The 26,487-nt window shown below is 39.0% G+C and overlaps 1 protein-coding gene across 1 annotated transcript in view; it reads left to right on the top strand.

Annotated features, from left to right (window-relative positions):
* Window positions 1–12,829: 12,829 nt before the first annotated feature.
* The window catches only part of LOC149254266 (mitogen-activated protein kinase 9-like), a 56,205-nt gene continuing 42,547 nt past the window's right edge, over window positions 12,830–26,487 (top strand). The window contains exon 1 of the mRNA XM_089460105.1: window positions 12,830–13,398. Coding sequence (XP_089316231.1) covers window positions 13,174–13,398 — 225 coding nt within the window. The 5' untranslated portion in view covers window positions 12,830–13,173. The remainder of the gene's footprint in view (window positions 13,399–26,487) is intronic.

Raw genomic sequence — 26,487 nt, 5'->3', positions numbered from 1 at the left:
ATGGAATGACTAGTTTCTCCTTCAAAGAAACAACTTCCTACAAAAGTTCTCACTCCATACACGTGTTAACCTATAGTGAAACATGTAAATCTTCAGCAAACACAAATATCTTACACCAAGACCCCATACTCCAACTTCCAAGAACATAAACAGTACTACCATCCACTTAAAGTACTTAAACAATTCTCTTTCTCCATACACATATAGAGCAAAGAAGAAATAAAGCTACAACATTGTTGTAATGGCTGTTGTAGAAAACATATGGAGGTTGGAAGACCCCTACAAGGTCATCTCCATCTTGGACTCCTCCATAAACTGAATCAACACTCCAGTTGACTAGGGCACCCATAGGCTTCACTTTACAAAAAGCCTATCCAAAAGTGCTCATTTGCTCCTAAAACATGTTCCAATGAGTTCAAAATGTCCAAAAATGGCTATCTAGCCTCTTTTTGCATCCCATTTGGTCGAAAACTTCCTTAATTATGACTTATGTTAGTCTTTCCACAATTTTATCCTCCAAATCTGGCTTACTGCCAGTTAAATTCATTATCCACAGTTAAAACTGACAGTTCTATTGAAATCAATGGTTTCGCAATCATTCCCACCTATCTCGCGGTTAAGGGTCGAGTGGTCACATGCAAAGTGGTTGGTCTGATGGTTAAGGCTACGGTTCCGCAACCCTGTTGGATATCGCAATTGGCAAAGTCCATCGGTGTACAAACCCTTACATCAGGCACTTTGCGGACCTATCGGGATTATTAAATACAACATATAACATATCGCATCTGGGAACCCCATCGCAATCACAATCGGCGCTTAAACCTTCAGCGTATCAACCCAACTTGCATTCTGCGATAACACGGACCTGCCAGGATTATAAATCTCAATGCATAAAACATCGCATTTGGCAGTCCTATCGCAATCAACACTTTCCCTCGATGGATATCAAAGTCCATACACTGCGATAGCAACGGACTCGTCAGGGTTATAAAATACAACGTATAACAATATCGGGTATGTAAGTTCCCCATCGTAAATCACAATTGGCGTTATCGGTGGTGACATGTATCTATTGACGGGTACTGGGCGCGATATGCGATTGCAATATATCGCATCACAAACCTAACTGTGCCAAGGGTCAATTCTTAACATTATGCGATATGCGATTGCGACCGCATCACATCACAACCTACTCTATGCCGAGGGCCGATTCTTTAACGCCGACCTGCCTTTTGCTATTATATGCGATATACAGGGGCCAATGGCAGCCTACCACTTGCTGCCTCCTCATTCGCTGAAGGGATTTTCCATGTCATCAAATCCTTCCATGTCATCAAGTCAACCTTGAACTTTGACTTGCTCTAACTTCTTCATACGAGCTTAGATTTGAGTTCCATTCACATCGTTGGATTCATAATGACAAGGTCTTTGATCTGAAGCTAAGCTTATCAAGATTCTGACACTTTGAATTTTTGGCAAATTTTGAGCTCCTGATCAACTGCGCCATGCCCCCCTCATTTATATTTGGTGGGATGGCGGCCATCCCCCCTTCGCCCACACACACACACATCTATTCCTTCCTTGACACCCCATATGGGGATGTTCCATAAGCACCCTACCCATAATGGTTTTGAGTTACTAATACAACTCTGTAGCTTGCACGTGTTTCTAAAATCTGGTGTCCATCTGGCAACCTCTTCCTAAAATTCAACATCCAATAGAAGCCTACATTCCACCCTTGCTTCCGCCTTAGGGATGTTAGCTACAAAGGACACTGCTAAGCACCCCACTGCTAATCAATCTCTTGGAGGAGGAGGACACTATGAGCCTCATTGGCCTTTGTGACTAAAAGGGATTTGAACACACAACATAGTGTAATAAGGGATAGAAAATGATTTAGGGGAACTAAGAGCAGAGATAACCTAAAGCAATGACACTTGCTTGTAGGCTAAGGAGGTTTTGAAAGATACAAAGGGCCACAAGGGAGGTGCCAATAAAAACCTCAATTGCGTGGCTAAAGAGAACAATACTTGAACAAGAAGAGAGACTTCAAAAATTTTTGAACGATAAGAGAAAGTGATGAACATAAGTACCTACCCCCTATGGAGGAGTCTGCAAGCACAAACCTAAGGGAAGCTAGATATATAACAAGAACTCACCTAAAAATAAAGACTTTAAATACCATCTAGAGAGCAACAAACCATATAATAACGAAAAGCATAAAACCATGACTCTTCTTGAGTCTAACCTTGTAACAGTTTAGGAAAATCACTGAGACTTCGAAATTTCCCAAAGCGATGAGAGGAAGTGATGAATAGGAGTACCTGCCCCATGTGGAGTTTATGAGCATTGACCCAATGGATGCTAAATACAAAATGAGTGCTCACTTTTAAGTAATGACTTTAAATACCATGTAGAGGGAGATGCATCGTATAATAATTAGAAGCATAAAACCATGATTCTTCCCAAGCCTAATCTTATAGCAATTCAAGAAAATCAATGCTTATTTGCCATCTATGCATACTAGTGACCATACAAATAAGTAATGACAAACATGAAAGGGGCAATAATGCTAATTTTGTTTAAGCTTTCTTACTTTCTCTTTCTTTGGATTAACATCTACTCGAACATTATCCACGTTCTTCACCATGAGAGTTGGGCCACCATTGTTAGAGATTACACAATTATGATTAAACACGAAAGAAGTCGTCAAACAACTAGATCAGAGAAAGTTAAGTGTAACCATTTGCGAAGTACGTGGAGTATTAAACCTCCTCTCACAGTGGCAAGTTCTCTCCATAACCCAATACATTGATACTACGATTTGACACCCCATGTGGTGTTACATAAAAATGAGAACATGGAGGTGGGCTTTGATCCACTTATGAGTGCATGGGTCAATGTTATGAACTTAAAATCATAACAATTAAATAAAATATTAAAATATTATTTAAATAAATAAATTATTAATTATAATCAATTAATTAGCAAATAATTAGTTAAATGAAGAGACATCAGTCCCCAAGGGACATGTCTCTCTGATTAGGCATGGCCAGTCAACTCCTATTTAAGGAGCACCGCCTCAGCCTTGTAAACATCATTCAATATATATATATATATATATATATATATATATATATATATATATATATATATATATATATATATATATATAGATATAGATATATATATTACATTTAGAATTTACCTATTGTTTTATTATCAGTATACAATAATTTAGAATTTAAAGTCTAATAGTGGTATTAGAGGCAGAACTTGTTTGATGACACCTACAAGGTTCTGCTGGCTGTTAGGCTCGACGAGCCTTCCATCCCCAACCTGCATTTCACTGTGTGTTAGTGCCTAGATTTACCTTAGGCTGAAGAAGGTAGGATCCAGGGCCAACATCAAACCACGCTCAGCCTGGTGGCTAGCCCTACCAGGTCAGGAGAGGGCTCTCTCCAGGTCAATCTCAACAAATGATGATCTATGGGGCTTGAGATGACTAAAATATCTTTTGATTTTAGGCTAGGTATATGTGCAAACGAGTTTGATTTGATAAAATGATGATTTGTTGGCTCAAAGGGAAAGACACATTTTGGGGTGTGGGGATTGAGGCTCAGTTCTGTAGAGATCTCGATGGGGCAAGGTAGGCAATTGTTTTGGCACTTAAATTTTAGTGAGATGGAAGGAAAAGACATGTGAGGTGTTGAAGAGGGCAAGAGCAATCATGAATCCTCCCCAAACAACTGAAAACATTAAACAACTAAAACAACTTCAAGTAGAGCATTGCACTTTTAATGAATTCTACTTACACTCTTGTTTGTTTAGTTCAGAAGAAATAAGATAGATAATGCAATCACATAAACAAATTCACAATCACAAGGAGAAGCATTGTACCAAGACAAATTGCCACATGAATCCCAAAGAGTGCTTCAAATCCTGGTCTCAATTTCTCAGCCAAAATACTAAAAATGAATGTACAATGAAGCTCAAGGCTTTCTCAAGAGTCCAACCATGCTAATGACTGAAAAACAACATAATATAGACAAACATAGCTCCTCCTTGCCTCTAGGGGTCTAGCTCACAAGTTTAGGAGCTGATCCAACTGATTCTAAACTGAGAACTAGAAACTAGGCAACATAACAGCATGCCTCTAGAAACAAGGGAACTGATTCATTCAGTTTCAAACAACCTCTAAACTGATGAATCTACCTCTACAAGTGAAAATCTAACATATTTACATCATAATCCATCAATGTTCATCAAATTACATCATAAATTTGCCATTAGGAAAGTGAAAAAGTCAAACTAGGCGAAGCTGGGCGAAAAACAGAGCAAAACTTGGTCAAACTGGCAATTTTTCCTCTATGCGCCGCACCTGATTCTCTATGCGTAGCGCCTGTTTGGACCCACTTTTGGAGGCCTTCCCGATGTCCAAATGAGCTCCAAGTGTGCTTTCTGGAAAGGTCTACCTGTCTACTTTCCAACCCAAGTGTAATTTTCAATTTGGCCTCCATTTGCCCCTCCAAAAGTCCATTCTCCCAACACTACTTCCTGTGTGTCAAAATAGGGGCAGTGAGGTCATTTTTTGAGTGTTTTTGACCTTTTTGAGGGCTCAAAACCTGCCCAAATTTCTTGGCCATAGGTAGGCAAGCATAATTTTTCATGACAAATCCAAAAATGCTGAGTTTTTGTGATTTGGAGGCCCCTAGCAAAAGCGAGCGCCACGTGGCGCGGCGCATAGGGCAGAAAAAACCTGTTTTTTGTGCCAAAAATCTGCAAAAATACAAAAATTGCTCCAAATTGCTTGAAATTTGAGCTGAGTCTTCTCTATCAAGTGCTGTGATGGGCCAAGGAAGCCTTATCCAAGATTTGAAGTCCTTCATCCTCTATTTGCCTCTTTGATGCTCTCTTTAGCTTTGCTTTCAAATTCCTGATTCTCACTTGACACACCAAATTCCGGGACAAGTAATGATATAACAAGTTTCTAAGCATATTCTTCTCGTTTATTGCCTTCTCCAGCTTCCTATCCAAGTGGATATTGACTCTTTCGAGCCATGACTCCCTATCGGCATTGATCTCTTGCTACAAGGAAGTGAACTCCACCCTCCTCATTTGGGCAGCTTGGCGGTTTTGCCGAATGTTTTGTAACTCCATAACCACCTGCTGATCCTCAAGTTGCTTGTTCCTTTGCTCCAAGTACTGTATAGTCCATTGAGCTTGATCAAAGTTGGTAGACAAGGCATCAATGTCCGCCTACTGCTCCTTGATGATCTCTCTAAGGTTTGCACTTTGTGGGCCCATGTCAGTATCATCACCCTCGATGAGGATGAAATCAGTCTCTCGCTCACCTAATGGTCCTTCCTCCTGTAGAGGCCTCTTGCCTCGGTCCCGAACCTGCTATGCCGATGAAGGAAAAGAGGCCCCTTCCACCCTAGGTGGAGATAACACTCGCTTTGCTACTGCGAACAACCGTCTAGTGCCTCTTTGATAGGAGATGAACACTGGCACACTAGTGGTCTCATGGCCCTCATGTTGATAAGAAGGTCCACCTCTCTCATGCTCAGCCTCTAAAGGTCCCTGTGAAGCTCTGAAAAACTCACGAGAGATGAAGTCATCCCAAGTGATGCCCTGTAATCCAAGCTGATGAACGACCACAATTTTGATGAGAGCAAAATGATAAATATTGTTGAACTGATGTTGAGGGGTCTTGTGCTACACAAGAGTGGTCATCTTCTTTATGTTTCGGCATATGAAATAAGGAATGTTCATCATCCGTACCCGAGTAAAATGCATCGGTAGCATGAAGTGATAAGCATACAAGGGGGAGAACCGGCCCTCACAGGTGAAATACTCTATGACGAGTTTCATTAAAGGAGCATACTCATCCCTGAGGTACCAAAAAGGAAACACTCTCTTGACCTCTCTCAAAAAACCAGGTTTGATGTATGGCTCATAGTGCTGCCGATCAATTTTCTGCCTCTTGTTCCATGGTTCTCCAATGTTTGGTATGCCGGTAACTAATGAAATGGTTTTTCATGTTAATGAGAAAGTAACACCAGTAAGAGTGGCTTGATCACCATGTAAATGCAACACAAATAAGCGGGCCAAATGACTTTATTTTGAACTCTTTTTTTTTGGACTTTTTCACTGCATTTGGGCTTTGTGATGAACAAAATAACCTCTGCTTTGCTTGTCTTGCAGGTGTTGAAGCTTTTGGGCTAAGGAAAGAAACCAGGGTACAGATGAAGAAATTTACAATGCGGAAAACAAAATTTTCATGATTTTTTACAATAAAAGCTAAATACTCTGTTTTTTCCTCAAAACTTTGCACATTTTCAAACACTTGGTGATGAAATTTATTGATGTTGCAACCTCCTTATGGCCTGCTGGCAATTATTTGACACTTTGACACATTTTTTTACGAAACCCTAATGAAACCCTAGACCTAATTGACAATGAAACCCTAAAGACAACCTTTGCAAGTTTCGAGATAAAAAGAAGACTGTATATGCTTTTTAATGAACAAACATGAGCCAACAGGTAGATAACATGAGGGAAACTGGAGGAATGCCACTACTATCAGATGATTTATGCGCCTAATGGAATGCAAATGACTGGGCGGGACACCTAATATGAATGCAACAAGAGGATTTGATCTCTGACGAAGGGATGAAGATACTGACACTAACACTGTGAAACACTGTACTTGCAGAAAAGAGGTGCGGTTCCCAGTGGTCTTGGAGAAAAAAAAAACTACAGAAGCGTATCACTGCAATGTCGACAGCGTGTGCGTGGGGTAATCGACCACCAAGGAAGGTTGTTGTGGGTGTGGCTCGGTTCTAGCATATCCAGCCCGAGATTCGCTGGTGGTTCTATCTGTGTGGATAGGTTCTATCGGCGTGGGTGTGGGTAAGTCAGCGGACAGAACAACCGCCACCGTAAACATTGCAATCATTGTTCACAGTAAAACACCAAGTGACCATGATTTGACAGGAGGGCCACGATATTTCTACACATAAGATACGGGTAACATCAAGGTCAACGGACGTGACCGAGGGGTGACATCCAATCATTTCCTTTAAAAAAAACTGATTCTTATGTCCTTTAAAAAACTTTATAATATAAACTAAAGTTTATTTGATTGATTAATTAATTAAAAAATATTATTATTAACATTTAAAAAAATGGGTCTTCAAGAAAAAAATAAAATAAAATGGCGGCCAACAACAATGGAGATATGAAAAAGGTTCAAGAGGACATCAACAAGCTGAATAAACACCTAGATAATGTTGAGAAGTTAGTTAGTAAGCAAGACCAGATGGCCAATGATATTTATTAATTAAAAAACTTGATGAGCCGACTCTTCGGAGAGACCGATCCACCTTCAGCTACACAGAGTCCCAAGACTCCAGAAGGGGAGACTTCTTTACAACATGACTTCCTGAGGAATGAGAAGCAACAAATACCCCAAATTCACTTCGAAGGAAGTCAATATTATACTCATTCTTTTGGAAGGAACCATCTTAAAATCAAAAATGAATTACCGAAGTGTGATGGTAAGAACTTTAAAGGCATTGTCGTATGGGTGAAGAAGATGGATGCAATTTTTTTAGCAAACCCTCTGCTCAACGAACAAGAAAAATTCGTGACTGCATCTAACTACTTAGAAGCAAAAGCGTACGATTGGTTTTTGTGGTGGTCGTCTAAATGCACAGGTTGCTTGTTCAATTGGAAAAACCTTAAAAACACTGTTAAAAAGGTTTCATGACGAAGAGGAGGATGATGTCTATGAGAGATTTGTTCACGTGAAGCAAAAATGTTCAATGAGTGAATACACTCACAAATGGGAAGTATTAGCAGTAAGGCAGAGAGGGTTTTCAGATGAGGAACTGGTAAAAATGTATCGTTGTGGCCTTAAAGATTACATTCGCAAAGAATTAAAATTACATAAAACCAAAACTATTGAGGAGGCTAGACATGCAGCCATAATTATTGAGCGAAAATACAAACTTCACAAAGCACCATATGCCAGTCACGACAAGATTAATAACTATTCCATGGGAAAAACAGGTAAACCCTTGTCAGAAAATACTAAGTATGTTCCACCACCATTAGAAGTGAAGGAAAACAACAATCTAATGTTGAAAGAAAAAAGGATAGCAAATGCTAGAAGTGCGAAGAGAAGTATTATGCAGGACACAAATGCGCAACACAAAAATTGTACAACTATGAAGCTGAACAAGAAGAGGAATCCTCAGAAGATAGCTCTAACGAAGAAGAAAATGACGAAAATGCAAACCCTAGTCCTGAATTAGAAGACGATATGCCACGAATTTCCATAGCAGCCATCACAGGGATAGCTCAACCACAGACACTGAAACTTAAAGGTCACCTCAAGAAGCAAAGTGTTATTGTTCTAGTGGATTTAGGAAGTACGCACAACTTTGTAGATGTAAATGTTGCAAAAAGACTGAACATCTTTGCGTACCCGGTAGTAGACTTAAAAGTTATGGTAGCAGATGGAAAGCATATAGATGGAGTGGGCAAGTGCCATAAAGTTAAGTTGCAATTAAACGACTATGCAATGGAGTCCAGTTTTTATACGGTTCCCTTAGGAGGAGTAGATGTTGTTTTGGGTTTACAATGGTTAAGAACACTAGGTACATATTCAACAAATCACATAAAACAGTTCATTAGATTCAAATGGGATGGGAGGAAATATCAACTGTTCGGGTTTCAGGCACCACCAACACAAGTAATCTCCGCTCAACAGATGAAGAAGCTTATTCGCTAGGGGGCACCAACATTTTTTGCACAATGTCAGCACTTGGAATTATTATCGATAGAAGGGACTCATCAACCATCAGAGATTTCATCCTTGATCTAGAAATACAAGAAGGTTTTCCAAGATCTACCAATAAAGTTATCCCCGAAAAGGTAAATTGAACACATTATCGAAGTAAAACTAGACTCAACACCAGTTAATGTTAAGCCATATCGTTATCCCCATCACCACAAGACAAAAATAGAACGCTTAATACAAGACCTGCTGAAGCATGGAATCATTACGAAGAGTAGAAGTCCATACACTGCACCCGTAGTATTGGTCAGAAAGAAGGACGAATCTTTCCGATTATGTATAGATTACAGAGGCTTAAACAAAATCACTATTAAGCATAAGTTTTCGATTCCGTTCATTGATGAAATGTTAGATGAATTACATGGTGCAAAATATTTTTCCAAGTTAGATCTAAGATCAGGCTACTACCAAATACGAGTAAGGTTAGAAGATGTCGAAAAGACAGCATTCAGGACTCATGAAGGGCATTACGAGTTCAAGGTCATGCCATTTGGATTAACAAATGCACCAGCCACCTTCCAAGCAACCATGAATGAGCTCTTTCACCCTTATCTTAGGAAGTTCGTATTAGTTTTCTTCGATGATATTTTAGTCTACAGTAAGACATGGAAAGAACATCTCAAACATCTAGAAGAAGTATTGTCTGTTTTGGAAAAGAACCAGTTTTATGCCAAGCTATCAAAATGTACGTTTGGGCAGAAGGAAGTTGAATACCTAGGTCATATTATATCAAGGGAAGGAGTCCAAGTGGATCCCAACAAAATCAAGGCAATCAAAGAATGGCCCAAACCCAAGAACATATCTAAGTTGAGGGGATTTTTGGGTTTAACAAGGTATTATAGAAGATTTATAAAAAACTACGCACATCTGATAGCACCCTTGACGAATTTGTTAAAGAAAAATGCTTTTAAGTGGGATGACCAAGTAGACAAGTGTTTTGAGAAATTAAAGGAAGTGATGTCAACCACACCAGTACTAGCAACTCCTGACTTCTCCAAACCGTTCGTAGTCGAATGTGATGCTTCTGGGTTCAGAATTGGAGCTGTATTGATGCAGGACAACCACCCTATAACATTTGAGAGCAGGAAACTTAATAAACGAGAAGGCTTAAAATCAACATACCAAAAGGAGATGCTCGCCATCATACATGCTTTGACGAAATGGTGCCAATATTTGCTTGGAAGTAAATTTTCAATCCGAACTGACCACAACATTCTTCAATTCTTACTTCAACAAAAGACATTATCAACAGAACAACAGAAGTGGATGGAGAAGTTGTCAGCCTTCGATTTAGAAATATTACACAAGAAGGGAAAGGAGAATGTCGTTGCTGATGCACTCTCACGTAAAGATGACGATCACACAACGTGTGCCACCATGATAGTTGTTTCGGAATGGTTGGATGAAATACGAGCTGAATATGCTAAGGATAAGGATTGTGACTCCATGATTAACAATATCAGTCAGTATACCAACTTCGAGTGTAAAAATGACATCTTATGGTACAAGGGGAGAATTTACTTAATACCCGCATCCAAATTTAAGGTGAAAAAATTAAAGGAGTCTCACAATTTGCTAGCAGCCGGACATGTTGGATTCTACAAGACTTACTACAACATCCGACAATCATTCTATTGAAAGGGTATGAGCAAGGACATTTAGAAATATGTTGCAGAATGTGATATTTGTCAAAGAAGCAAGAGCGAAAATGTTCCAACTCCAGGATTGCTACGTCCACTACACATTCCAAATCAGAAATGGGAGAAGATTTCGATGGATTTTTTTGAAGGACTACCTGTATCTGATGGAAATGATAAAATATTTGTAGTAGTCGACAGGCTCACTAAATATGCCCACTTTATGGCTATTAAAAATACTGACACAACTAAACAAATCGCTGTGTTTTGTAAAAATATTTACAAACTACATGGGTTTCCTAAGGTCACAGCCAGCGATTAAGGTTTAAAGGGAAATTTTGGATGGAATTCTGCCATCAAGCAAGAATATCCCTCAATATGAGTTCGGCCTATCACCCCCAAACACATGGACAGACCAAAATCGTTAATAAATGCTTGGAAACATATCTTCGTTGGTTTGTTACAGATAAACAAAACAGATGGACGCAGTGGCTACACCTGGCAGAATGGTGGTATAATACCATGTACCACACGTAAGCTAAGATGACACTCTTCCAAGCCTTATATGGTTACAAGCCACCCAGGTGGAAGGACTTTGCACTCCTTGATTCTAAGGTACTAACAATTAAAGACCACTTAGGAGAAAGTCAAAGGATCATCAACTTACTAAAAGAAAATATAACCATGGCCCGTAATAGAATGAAACAACAAGCCGACCAACACCGTTTTGAAAGAGAGTTCGAGGAGGGAGATTGGGTCTTTGTTAGATTCCAACCTTATAAGAAACTATCACTAAAACAACAAGGGAAGAATAAATTGCCACCTAAATATTATGGACCGTACCAGATAATAGAAAAGATAAGTAGTGTAGTTTATGGGTTAAAGTTACCGGACAACTGCAGAATCCATAATACCTTTCACGTATCAAGTCTCAAAAGAGTATTAGGGCAAAACCAAATAGCACAAACAAAAATACTAGAGACAGATGAAGAAAGAAGAATAGTCCTTGAACCTGAAGGTATACTCACTACCCGAGAAAAGGTTTTATGATCTAAGACAATAAAGGAATACCTCATCAAATGGAAGAGGTTACGAGAGGAAGATTCGTTTTGAGAATCAAAACATTTCATGCATTAACACCTAGGCCTACCTATGCTTTGAGGACAAAGCATCTTAAGGGGAAGACAATGTTATGAACTTAAAATCATAACAATTAAATAAAATATTAAAATATTTATTGGGTTTAGACCTAATTCAAAAATATTAATTAAAATTCTTTTGGATTTTGGGTCAAAACCAAAAAAATTAATTAAATAAAATAAATAAATAATTATTTTTAGCCAAACTAGCTGTTAATTTTTAATGGCGAGTTAGCTGCTCCATTCATCTATTTATTTCATTGCCTAGATCTGATTCATCATCTTGTCCTGAAGACTCTATTCATCTATTTATTTCATTGCCTAGATCTGATTCATCATCTTGTCCTGAAGACTCTATTCATCTATTTATTTCATTGCCTAGATCTGATTCATCATCTTGTCCTGAAGACTCTATTCATCTATTTATTTCATTGCCTAGATCTGATTCATCATCTTGTCCTGAAGATGAACCACACTGGTTGATTCGAAACAGAAACAGGACGAGACTATCTCGTATGTGATTTTTTTTGAAAGATGTTATAAATATTAAAATATTATTTAGATAAATAAATTATTAAGTATAATAAATAAATTATCAAATAATTAATTAAAACGAAGAGACATCAGTATTAGGCATGGCCACTCAACTCCTATTTAAGGAGCACCACTCATTCAATTTTTATCAATATATATATAAACATATTACATTCAGGATTTACCTGGTGTTTTATTATTAGTCTACAGTGATTTAGAATTTAAATTTTAACAATAAAAAGACCATTTAATATTATATATTTAGCTGCAATCAAATATTCAACCACTACCTCAAGTTGTTAGATGATTTAAGCTAGACCTTCATGAAAATAGTAAATTGCCTATGATGAAAACCTCCTCATTTTCTAATATTAAATTCAACCCCTTTAGGTTTCACTTACCATATATATATAAATAATATATTTAATTAAAAAAAACATAAATAAACCATTATAAATTTTAATTTAAATAAAATATGTAAGATAATTTTAATTTATATTATATTTTAAAATGGATGAATGGGATCCAGTACATGTGTAAAGCTGCTCAATATAAAGCTAACTTCCCTTCCAAACACTCTGCCAAACACTCTGGATAAGCGGAAGCGGAGATTATTGTTAGCGATAGTCAAAGCCATGGCGACCCACCACGTATACGCGGCGTTAATGGATTAAAATAATGAGAGTGATATCACGGCAGCTAAAAACAATTAAGTTAACAGAGGTCGAACTCGGGGTCCGAACCCGGGAGCTCATGGGGTTATACTCTGAGAAATAAGACTGCCGTGTGTGCCGCGTCAAATCGGATTATTACTACTTCCGAGGACGCGGACGAGGAGAAAGAAAAGAGTTTGGAAGTCCCGGGATTAATTTCTCTACGCGCATCGAAAACGAATTTCGCCTGCTTCTGCACAGATCCAGGTTCGAATCCTCGGGGCTTCAAAGAGGATTCGGACGGACTGAAATGCGAGCAGAAGAACAGGAGCATCATCACACATATGGGAGGGACGGTAGTAGATAGCGTCCGTAGGTGGTATCAGCGTCGCTGGAGTCATTCTTCAAGCGCTCACGAATCAGGAAAAGAGAAACAAACAGTTGATTCCCTTTCTTCTTCTTCGGTCTCTCCGTTACCTGTGGAAACCAAGGCGGCGGAGGGCCGTGGCTTGAAGCCTGTGCGCGTGCAGTTGAGAAGCAAAATGACCGGGCCCGATCGCTCCAGGAAAGTCGGTCTCCTTTTCTTTTAGCTTTCTTTTTTCTTTTCGCAGTAAATTTTGTTTATATATGCCCGTAGCTTCTTTGCACATTGGTCATTTTCATTTTTTACCATTTCAGCATTGGTTGAACGAATTGTTAAATATTAATATTTTAAAGAAAGCACCTTTTATATTTGCAATTATAGATTTGTTCAGTTTTACTGTGAGATTCAATTCTTGAGCAGCTGGTCAGTGTAATTGGTAATCAGTTTAATTAATTTCAGAAACTCCTTTTTCTTGGATGTAAATATATAATTTTTTTGGCGTCTTCGCACATGCTTTCAGATTAAGAGAGTGTTGATGGGACTTTGTGCTGATGTTTAGAGTATGTTTGATTATCTATGTATGTCATCCGGTTCGCGAGCGACTCTGAGCACTGCCTCTTAAATGAAGATATGCTTTATTCTGATTCACTTGCTGTCCAGTCATACATTTGTCAAACAATTCAAGGAAAAATAGATTCGGCTAAAATCTGCTCTTTTTGTACAAAAGGTTGACAGCCTGCTATAAGGATGGCCAATGTTGCTAATTAAATCTGTTTTAGAAAGAGATTGCCGTGCCAATAACATGTAGTGTGAAACCCTTTACGTTTTAAATGATCTGCTCTAGCAATCAGTGCTACGTGGTTTTTATCTTGATTGTTTACACGAAGGAATTACACAGAGGGCTTTTCATTCTTTATTATATATATTCTTTGTTCCTCAGATATCTTGAAGATACAGATCATAATTTCCACCATTTTTTGAGTTTCCAGCACTTGTATCTTTCTGATTTTCCCATTCAAAATATCTATTTCAGTTACATGTGTGACCCCCAAATAGCCTTTTCGTTTGTTTCAGACTCTTCTACACCAACGCATTCTTCTCTTTTGTGAAGTGCTTAAAATCCATCTATAGGGTCTGTGCCACAGGGACGGGAATCCAACCTCATCGCATACAAAGTCATGTTTTGTCACAAGCTTTGGACTCGGCGGGGATTCAACAAACACGTAGAGTGGATTCTTTTGTTCAACTTGGCAATAATTGGGAGTTGGCTGAGTTGTAAATTCATAAAGTATTCCAAATTTTGTATGACCTAGCTCCTCTTTGATTTCCCTCGCAAGAAAATGCACTGTTAGTTTACCTGTGTAGCTCAGATAGTGTTCCAGCTGTTAGAGCCAACGGTGCGCAGCTAAAACAAAAGACAACAACAGCATAAAAACACATATCACAAAAAACACAGGGGTTTAACGTGGTTCACCCAAAGCAAAGCAGTGCGTACAGCATCAGTGTGCCCTCCTTTAGCACTTCATGCAGCAGTATTCGGGGCGCACTAGTATTTATGGAGAGAGAGAAAGAGAGGGAGTGCATGCTTGCGCCATATTCAGTATTTCCAGTTTGAGATGCTTTTCAAATTAGCATATCAGTACTAAATTAGTTTTGTGCTTTATTTAGTTTTGCACACTCAAAGATAGAGCGTGCAGTTCCCTAAGTTGGTATGGATGCTCTTGCATGAGAATTTTCCAGCATGGTGGAGGGTGCGTATTTCTAGCAGTGTCTTAAAAACCAGCTGGCTTGAACCGGAAACCAGTCAAACTGGCAGGTTCATTAGCTGACTGGGTCAAATTAGCTGAAAAATTGGGTTTAACCCACCTCTTCGTCCACAAATCAGAAAAATCGGTGCTAACCGGCCGGTTGAGGATGGAACCAGCTGGTTTATAGTCAAACCGACCGGTTCTGTCCTAAACCGGCCGGTTCACTACCAAGGCCACGAAGGACCCACACAACGCACTTTAGGAAGGTTCCAGGGTGTTTTGGAGGGAAATAAGGGTTGTTTCCCTCCAAAACACCCTCTCCAAGCCTTTAAAAGGAGCTTACCCCTCTCATTTGTCTCACACATCTCGTTTGGAGTTTTTGTGAGTTTGATTGGGAGCTTGGAGAGTGTTGAGTTTTTGTTGGAGTAGTCATCTTGGAGGCTTGGAGTTGCAGTTGAAGCTATTTTGGAGATAGTTTGGAGTCGTCAGTGGAGTTGGCATCTTCAAGAGGAGGCTAAAGAAGCTAGTTTGCATTTCCAGGTAAGGATTTTCACTTGAAAAATTTCTCATTTCACTGCTGTCCATGTATTAAAATTTTTGTGTGTCTATGATATCAAATCTCTAGCCCCATGCTATCAAATTTTGTGAGTTACATGTGCATTTTTTTCCTAAATTTAGCTTTGGTTTCCATTTTTCTTAGCTACAAACTTTTTAAATGGCAGATTTCTTTGCAAATTTTAATTATTTCAAGCCAACATGGCTCCAAAAGCCAAGGACAATGCAGGGCTCATTGTGATTTGATTGATGGAAAAATGGTATGCAAATTTTGCCATAACCTATTGGAGGTTGGGGGGGGAGAGCTATATTCTCCAAATGAAACAACACTTGGCTGGGATAAGAGGCCAAGTAAAGCCATGTGAAGCACCAAATGAAGTGCTAGGTCCTATTAGGGCAGAATACCTTTCCAAGTTTGAAAAGTTTGAGTAGAATAAAGCTAGGGAGAAGGCCATCCAAGATGACATTGCAAGGAAGAGGGAATTATTAGAAGCCATGAAAGAGAGTGGGTATGATGATTATGAGATTCAAGACTCCTTTTCTATTCCTTCCACCAATGACCCATTTCACTATGTTCCTCCTTTTGGCCAACGATCAAAAGGAACAAAGAGAACAAACATCCAGATTTATTTCTCATCCTCTGCCACCATTGCCTCTTCTAATCCCACTTCCTCCCAGCGAAGTTGTCAACCCACTTTGGATCAACATTGGAAAAAACAATGCAAAGAAACTTCTTATGAATACATTGTTAGATGGTGGTATGATGCAAATATCCCATACACTGCTGCTCACTCACTTTATTACCAAGCTATGTGGGACTCTGTTATAGTTTCAGGAAAGGGCTTCAAAGGCCCTAGTATGCATGACTTGAGGGGAGCTCTTTTGTAAAAAGAGATTTTTTCCATTGATGAGTATTTGGCTAAGTATAGAGATTCATGGCTCAAAACAGGTTGTTCCATCATGTTAGATGGATGGCCGATGGAAAGAACTGCACTATCATTAATTTCCTTGTTTCTTGTCCTCAAGGAACCATGTTTTTGCGATTAGTTGATGCATCTGATAAGGTGAAGGATGCAACCCTTCTATTTGAGCTTTTGGATGACATTATTCAGGAACTGGGGGAGCAGAATGTTGTGCAGGTCATTATAGATGATGCCTCAAACTATTTTCTTGCTGGAAAGATGCTTGAGTCCAAATATAGGACCATATTTTGGACTCCATGTGTTGCACATTGCATAGACCTCATGCTTGAGGACATAGGCAAAGTGGAGTGGGTAAAAAACACTATAGAGCATGCCAAGTGCATTACAAAATACATGTAGAACCACTCATGGGTATTGAGCCTAATGAGGAAAAACACTAGGGGCAAAGAGCTTGTTAGGCCTGCAATTATGAGATTTGCAACTCACTTCCTCACGTTTCAATGTCTCAATGCTTAATAGAAAAACTTGCAGAAAATGTTTTCTTCTGATGATTGGATTGGATCTTGGTGGGCTCGTAGACAAGATGGCAAAGGCACCAAAAAGAGTGTTTGACAATTATTTTTGGAAAAGGTTTGCAGAGCTTGTGAAAATTACTGAGCCCCTTGTTAAGGTGCTAAGGATTGTGGATGGGGAAAAATTGGCCATGGGCTACATTTATGAGGCTATGAATTAGGCAAAGGAGCAGATACGGGCAACTTACAAGGACATGTTAGCTAAATATAGCCATATCTGGGAGATCATTGAAAATAGATGGAAACATAAACTCCAACGTCCTATACATGCGGCTGGGTATTTTTTGAACCCAATGTATCATCATAAAGCTCGGTTAGGAGACCTGCAAGATGGGGAGGTCAGAGCTAGATTGATTGATTGCTTGGAACACATGGTCCCTATCCATGCAGACCAGTTGGAAATACACAGAAAACTTACTCTTTTAAGTGTGGCAATTGGTGCCTTTGGCAAAAACTTGCCAAAGATGGCAAGAGATGTGGATGGATCAATCAGGTAAGCAATTCCAATTTCCAATTTGTTTTTCTTTTCAAGTTAAATTGTTTACAAATTTACAATTCAAACTATCTATAAATACTTGTAATTTGTAAATAAGTAATGAAATGAACTAAGTTAGTAATTAATGTCTTTTTCTTTGCAGCACATTGGTGGGAGTCATTTGACGGCTAATGTCCTCAATTGCAAAAGTTTGCGACTAGACTCCTCAACCAAACTTGTAGTGCTTCAGGTTGCGAGTGCAATTGGTCTGTTTTTGAGTGCATACACACAAAGAAGAGAAACCGTTTGGAACAAAAACGGTTAAATGATCCTGTCTTCATGCAATACAACCTTCGACTAAGGTGGAACCAAATGATGAACAAAACAATTGATCTAGATCCCATTGTGTTGGATGATATTGATCCAACATCACAATGGGTGGAGGAGACTGAAGATCATGTGTTTGATGTTGATTTTGATATTGACATGCCATTAGCAGGGGATAGAGCAAATTTGGTGGCACCATCAGAACCAGGACTAGTAGTTGCATCAAGGAAAGGCAAACAACCAATGGAAGGCACTAGTCGTGCAACTCGACCAACTCGTGCTTCCATTAGGTCCACTTCTATTGTTATTGGTGGCAATGCTATTGAGGTTGCAAATGAGGCTGAGGCATCCTCAGACTCTGAACCAGATGATGTCTATGTAGCTCTTGCTGATGATGATGTTCATGTGTCTAGTAGTGGTGATGAATTTGATGATTGATCATGTGTAGAGTCTAGACTTGTAGTAGGCCAATGGTCTCGTAGCTTGTATCATTATTTTTGGACTTTTTAGACCATTTAGAGCCTCATTGCTTGTGTATTTTGTCGATGATATGTATTGCACTTGGTGCCATTTTGATATATTCACCTTTACATGGTATATAAATGAACAAACTTTGCATATTTTGTTTCTATTGGATTGGAATCATGTTTTAAATCTTAAAAAATATTTTTTTTCATTAAAAAATAATTATTTAATGTATTTTTTTAAAAACTGGTCCATTGAGATCTGACCAGTCCCAGTTTGACTGGTTCTGGTTTGATATCAGATTTATTAGGTGGACCGGTCCGATCATTGGTTCCAGTTTTTAGAACTACGATTTCTTGAAGGGCATACCTTAATTTGGTTTAGTTATCCATGCAAATAAGTGCAATAGGGTAAGGAGTTTTGGTTGCCAGTAGGGGCATTGTTGTGCATGCATCTAGATTCACTGCCCCTGCCCTTCCTAGTTTGCAGATGAGAAGAATGACTCACCATTTTGTGGTTCGAGAGTTTGAGTTTTGAGTTGTTGATTGATCTTTCTATTTTCAAACTTTTGTGCACCAGCAGTGTGTCATCCTTTAGCAGTTCGTGCGATAGTTTTGGTGGCACACTAGTAATTGAGGGCCATCTTCAGTCCATTTCCAGTGTTAGATGCTTTTGAAAATTTATAGTTCAGTTCTAATTTTGTTTTGTGCTTTATTTAGCTTTTGAATGCACAAAGATAGATGGCACAATTCCCTAAGTTTGTACGAGCACACTTGTATGAGGATTTTCCAGCATTGTGAAAGGTACATATCTCTAGGAGGGTATACCTTATTTTGTCTCAGCTGTCCATCCATATAGGTGCACTAGGGTTAGGATTTCTTACTCATAGTAGAGGTGTTGTTGCGCATGCATCTAGATTGACTGTACATGTCCTTCCTAGTCTATAAAGGAGGAGGACACCTTTTGGTGATTTGAGAGTTGAGTTTTGTGCTGTCACTTTAACTTTATGTTTTCATAATTAATAGCTAATTAGTGATGCCATTTTGATTGTTCAGAAAATCGTGTTTGCTATTTTATTTTATCAGTGGTATGTGTTTGTAGGTGAACCGTTAAAGACTCCTGGCTCAAATTTGATTGGTGTTTTAAGATTTACCGATCAATAGTTTTTAGGTTAGTTTCTATGGTTTGATTTTTGTTGTGTTATTAGAGCATATTTGCTGAAACATTCCAGTAATTTGTGTATGGATAGAAGGGTTGCATACACGTGATAGGGAGTTGTCCAGAGGTTTGAAGGGTGAGAATGCTCAAGATCCATGCTTGAGAATAACATTATGGATGTGATAGGTTGCTTTTAGGTTGTTGGTTTGTTTCATCTAGCAACAAATTCCGAGGACAGGAGTATGTTTACATTTGGTGTTAGATACGAAGAGGAATTGGAAGGTCCCTATAACATTGTCTGGTGGAAGTGTTAGATATATATGTTGTTGGAGGAGCATGATTTGTGTAGAGCTGATCAATCTTGTGTTTTTGCTAGAACATAAAAAGAAAATGGCCAAGATGAACTTAGTCATCCTAGACTTTGTGAATGACCACTTGATCCTTGATATCATCAAAAAGGTCGCAATTAAGGATATGTTTGATGCTCTAGTTACTCTATATCTAAGTGAGAACATTAGTTGGAAGATCTTGTTGCAAAATAAACTCAATTTCAGGCACATGAGCAAGATAGATAACATAGTCATCCTAGACTTTGTGAATGACCACTTGATCCTTGATATCATCAAAAAGGTCGCAATTAAGGATATGTTTGATGCTCTAGTTATTCTATATCTAAGTGTGAACATCAATTGGAAGATCTTGTTGCAAAATAAACTCAATTCTAAGCACATGAGCAAGATAGATAATGTAGTCACCTCCTTGATGAATATCTCAATTGGTCAAAACAACTCCAAAAACTTCGTTCAAACTTTGTCAATGGAGAGAGAAAATGTATAACTTTGTTCTGCAGTCAAACCTGTGGTCAACAACAATCAAACTCCATGGTTCTCTGACAAACAGATCCCACTCTTTTGTCACAATAGATGACTGTTGTGTCTAGCTCTCCAAAGAGCTTCCTCAACCAAACTGCTTCACAACTTGCCAGGCTGGCTGCAATATACTTGGCCTCAGTAGTGCTAAGGGCTACTGGCTTTTGCTCCTTGCACATCCACGATATCATGGTGGGTCCTAGACTAAAACAACATCCAAAAGTACTCCTCCTGTCAACAACACTACCAACCCAATTTGTGTTTGTATATCCATGTAGTATAACGTCTCCAGCGACATATCTCAATCCAAGGTTAATAGTCCCATGTAGATATCTCAATGCATGCTTGGTAGCGACCTAATGTACATGGTGAGGCTCAGTCATCAACTGGTTCAAAGTATTAACTGCAAAACATATGTTGGGGTGAGTGTTCACGAGGAACATTAGAGCACCAATCAGTTGTCTATACTCATAAGGGTTTTCTAGGTCTAGTCCGACAACCTCTCCACATAGCTTCTTGAAATTCATCTCCATAGGTGTAGGAAAGGACTTGCACTCAACCATGCCATATCTCTCTAGCAGTTTCACAACATATTTTCCTTGTGAAAGAAAAACCTCACCCAGTCTTTGCCAAATCTCAAGTCCCAGGAAATAGTGCATCAAACCAAGATCTTTCATCTCGTATTTAGTAGCCATCTCCCTCTTACATTCAAGAATAAGAGGATTTGCACTTGTCAAAAATAAGTCATCAACATATAATACCAAGGTCCAAAATGAGAGGAATACCTTGGACCACTTTGAAGTACAAGTTTGGATCGACACTGCTCCTTGTGAATCTCAGCTTCATCAAGTAATTGTCAATGCGGGCATTCCATGCACGGGGGGCTTGATTCAATCCATAAAGAGCTTTCTTCAATCAGCATACATGGGTCTTCCTGTCATGGACTTCAAGTCTTGGAGGTTGTTCAACGTACACTTCTTCTTGAAGCAAATCATGTAAGAAAGTAGTCTTCACATATATTTAATGAAGAGTCCATCCCTGATTTGCAACAAGGGCTGCTATTGAATGAATGATTGTATACCGGGCCACTGGAGCAAATATATCATCGTAATCTTCTCCTTTTTTTTGGGAGAATCCACGGGCTACGAACCTTGCCTTGTATTTTTCGATGCTTCCATCAAGCCCATGCTTGATTTTGTAGAGCCATTTCAAAGCAACACAAATTTCCCTTTCAGTGTTGGCACAACATCCCATATGTCGTTCTTCATAATTGACTCGTATTCTTTGGCCATTGCATCCTTCTAGACTTGTTCTTTCATGGCTTCTTCAAAGGTATGAGGCTCAACTTGAATCATATTGCTCATAGCTACAACATATGCTTGGTACCTGCATGGCTTCTTGCTTTCTCTAAATGTTCCACAGACAATAGCATGTTTCTCGACATCTTGAAGCATGTCACGAAGATATAATGGCCTCTTCCTGGTAGGGGAATCACATGGAGGAGGATCCAAGGGGTCCATAGGCTCCATGGGACCATCAACAATATCTCTCTTGGATTTAGGCACAGGTGGACCTTCTAGAATATCCATATCATCACTCTTCTTCTCAGGATGAGGAGGTGGAGGGAAGGTCCCTTGCTCTTCTAAGGGTAGCATCTTCATCGAGCGTTACATCCTTGCTAATTTCAACCTTCCTTTGACCAGGAATATATATTCTAAACGCGTTAGAATCTTCACTATATCCAACAAATGTACCTTTTCTACCAACGACTTCCAACTTGTTTCTTTTGTCCTTCGGCACATGGAAATATATGGAGCAGCCAAAAATTCGAAGATGGCCAATATCGAACTTGACACTTGCGAATACTTCCTCAGGGGTCTTGTTGTCCAAAGCTTGATAAGGCACCTTGTTTTGAACATATACCACACTGTGTTTGTTGCTTCAGCCCAAAGGAACTTGGGTAACTTTTGATCATGGAGCATGGATCAGGCAATTTCTACAATAGATTGGTCCTTTCTCTCAACTACTCCATTTTGTTGGGGATTGTAGGGCATAATAGTCTCCTTCTTGATTCCTTCCTTCTTGCAAAAGTCTACAAATTCATTTGAGATGTATTCCCCACCATTGTCAGACTTGAAGATATTTATTTTCTTCCCTCTATGATTTTCAACCAAAGCCTTGAACTCCTTGAACATTTCGATGGCTTCATCTTTTTGCTTTAAATAATATATCCACGTCTTCCTTGAGAAATTGTCGATGAAGGCGATGTAATAGAGATGGCTACCAAGTAAACTGACGGGCATTGGACCACATATATGAGAATGAATGAGATGAAGGATATCTTTTGTCTTGATCTTGCTAGAGGGGAATGGTACCCTTGTTTTCTTTCCACTGGCACACCCTGGACATATACCATCATGATGGGCTTGAACATTTGGGATCCCAGAGACTAACTTCTTCAATTTAGGAAGAGCATCATAATGTAGATGGGCTAGCCTTCGGTGCCACAACTCGCTTTGATGATTTGTATCATGGACCATAACTAGAAGAGGTCTACCAGTGACTGCATAGAGTCCTTCAAATCTAGATCCCAATGTGAAAGCATCTCTCTTTGGGGATCCAACAGACTAAGTAAGTACTTTTCCTTTGATGAATGCAACCCTCATTCCTTTGTCTTCCAAAGCAGATATGGATACCAATTTCTTCTTCAATACCGACATATACATCACATCATGAAGCAAAACAAATTCCCCAGAGCCCAAGTGAAATTTGACAGACCCAAAGCCCTTAACGGGATGAGTGGAGTTGTCTCCAAGAATAATTTTCAAATTGGACTCCCTCTCTACCAAATTAGAGAGAACCTCCTTATACCCAGAGAAGTGATGAGAGGCCCCACTATCAACCAACCAACTATTCCAAGTATTTGGAGGAGATGAGCTAGATAATGCGGAAATAAGAATATATTCAAATTGATTAGTAGCATTACTTTCATACCTAGAATTTCTTAACCTCTTTGGTGGACGATAGCTATCTTCACAATCATCAGGAGAGTCTCTTCTTCTATCATTCCTTCTTTCATGTGACCTGTTGTAATTGAAGCCACAATTATTGTTGTAGGACCTTGAAGGATTTCTTCTTGAAGCATCTCTCTTTTCAGGACAATCTCGAGCATAATGACCCTTTCGACGACAATTGTAGCATTCAACATCTCTATCTTGCCTTTTTGAATCTTTGGAATCTCGATTGGTTTGAGGAGGTCTTCTTGATTTAGATGGATTTCCCTTTCCTTTCTTCACATTTTTCTTCTTCCCTTGAGCAATGAAGGGAGTTGGCTCTCCTTCATTTGGCCTTTGAATTCTCCCTCTAGATATCGTTAATGTTTCCTCTTGATTGCATAGAGCAAATAGTTCATCAAAAGAAGGGATCCTTTCTCTATTGTTGATAGAAGTAATGAACATGTCCCATGATGAAGGAAGGCCACTAAGGGCAGTCATCACCAATTCCCTGTCAGGTATAATTTCTTGAGCAGTCCAGATTTGATCCTTGATTTTAGTGATTCTCATGAAGAATGATTATATAGTCTCTCCCTTGCGCAACTTAGATTCCTTGAGTTGATTTTTTTCAAATCCATATTGTGGCTCAAATTATTCACTTCATACATGCCCACAATCTTATCGTACATTTCCTTGTATGCCTTCAAAGATGAAATATAGACAAGTAGATTATCTCGTACAGAATTAATAATAATCTTCTTAGCTTTAATATCACCTTTCTTAAACTTGGATTTGACTGCTTGGGGAGCATCTTCTGGAGGTTTTGAAATCTTTCCTTCCACGTATTCCAAGACATCATACTCATCCATGGTGACATTGATCCTAGTCTTCCAAGCTGCAAAGCCAGATGCATCAGTTAACTTTTCATTATCTTTGAAGTAAGAGGTAGACATTTTTTACCAAAAGTTTTTTCCCTTTCAATTAACTGCTTTAGAAGATGGATGCTCTTGCTCTATGTCTCTTGGGCTTGTATTTTTCTCGGCTCTGATACGATGTTAATTTTTCATCAATTGTTCTACGCTCAACTGTTATTTCAATAATATCCAATATCCAATCAATCTAATGTCAAATCAATATACCAATGTCAAAATGATGAGGAAGAGTCAAATATGCAAAAAGTTAACAACAATTGACTACACTAACCAGTCAAGTCAACAACAATCAAGTCATGGTCAAATCTGGTCCAATTGAATTTGGTCAAAGCCCAGTCAATGCAGCCTCTTTTGCTGGTCAAGGATCAGTTAAAACAACTCCAAAAACTGCGGTCAAACTTGGTCAATGGAGAGAGAAAATATACAACTCTTTTCTGCGGTCAAACCTATGGTCAACAACAGGCAAACTTCTCAAAAGGCCCCGGTATTAGTGCCCAAAAATGTGGCCTGATGGGACAAACCTTCTCCAAGAAAATCAAAGTGAAAATGCTCGTTTTGACCCTTGGTCAATACTGGTCAAACTTCAAGAAATCGATCTATCATTCATGGCATAATAACATATATAATATATGCATTCACGCTCTCTCGATCGAATAGGGTGAGGTACAACCTACTGGATCCACTCCCCGCGCTTTTCTCTGAACCGACTGGATCCACTCCTGTAGAAAAGTCAACACTGGTCAAAGGTGGTCTTGCTGCTTCAGAATTTCATCCTTCCTTCCTCACTGAATTCGACCTCCTTAATCAGATCCAAAACCCAAGAAAAACAAGCCAAACCAAATGCCCAATCATCAAAAGTCAAAGATGCCAAAGAAAGGAGTCAAAGATGTCTCCAAACCCTCACACGTGTGAAGAAGAGTAGCTGCCTTAGACCTGTATGAACCAATCAAGTGAGAGAGAAGAAATGTGTTGAGTCGAGGAGATGCCAAATTAAGTTGAGGTCACTTGAATTTATATGCAACTTGAGGGGTCCCATCTTGTCTTTGAGAGGTGCCATTTGACCCAAGGCCGACCTTGACAATTTTGTACTTGTGGGCTTTACCTCAAAAATCTACTTTCTCTTGTCCGAATTGAGTGCTTCATAAGTCAATCTTGGTCCTCTCGAAAAGAGGAATTTAATGCAATGGTTGGAATTTGTCACCGAGCTGCCAAATTAACAATGAAGACCAAGGATGAGGCCTTTGGAAAGTTTTAGAGTTTTAAGGTTCATCTAGAAAATCAAATATGAAAGAAGATTAAGGTGTTAAGGTTTGACAATGGAGGGGAGTAAACCACAAAGACTTTAACATTTTTTGCATGCAAGTAGGAATCAAGAAGGTGTTGAGAGTGCATCGCAACCCTTAGTAGAATGGGGTTGCATAAAGTAAGAATAGGTCCATCATAGAGACAACCAAATTTATGATTCTTCATGATGTAGATATGTCTTTGGGCAAAAGTATTTCTTACAATTGTTGATATTCTAAAATGTTCTAGTTTGAAGGGCATTTTGGTGGGTTACAATGAGACCTCTAAAGCTTATAAAGTCTACATTCCATCTCAAGGAAAGGTGTTTGTGAGTAGATATGTCAAGTTTGATGAGAATGCATGGTCCTCCAAGTCTCAAGAACCTCTAGTAGACACTAAGGAGGTTAGATGAGCTAGCTACTCCAAAGGCCGAGCCACAAATTTCGGAAAAATTGGATCAAGATTAACAAGCTTTTGAAGGTAGAGGGGATTGTAGAAATTTCTCATTTCCCACCCCGGTTTTCAGTTTCTCCTTATTTCTCCCATATAGTTAAATGCCCTTTCCCATAACCATACATTTAACATGCTGAAAAAAATAAATTTGCTGAAAACACAAATTCTGGAAATTTTACAGAATGCTGGAAATTGCAGAAATAAAAATCAGCAGTAATAAACAGCCATTAAAACACATTCAAACACTGAGATTTTTGGTCAATGTGACCCTGGAAAAACCCCCTACAACTCTTGGGGAAAACCAGTTTGAGAGCTCTTCTTTATTTCTGGAAAATGCCTTTTTACAGTGAGAGAAATGTTCAACAAAAAATCAACAAACAGACTTTTACAACTTATCTCAGCCTTGTTGAAACTCAGCCTTGCTGATACACCGCTGCTGTTGCTGTTACACCGCGGCTGTTGCTGTTACACCGTTGCTGATACACAGCTGCTGATACACCGCTGCTGTTACTCCGCTTTCAGCTGCTGAAACTCCGCTCT

Source organism: Pinus tabuliformis, chromosome 7 (assembly GCF_031772625.1).
Source record: "Pinus tabuliformis cultivar Carrire ecotype Pingquan chromosome 7, CPIR1, whole genome shotgun sequence".
Classification (NCBI taxonomy): Eukaryota; Viridiplantae; Streptophyta; class Pinopsida; order Pinales; family Pinaceae; genus Pinus; species Pinus tabuliformis.
Note: the sequence above shows the minus strand (reverse complement) of the source record. Positions and strands in the feature narration are given on the sequence as shown.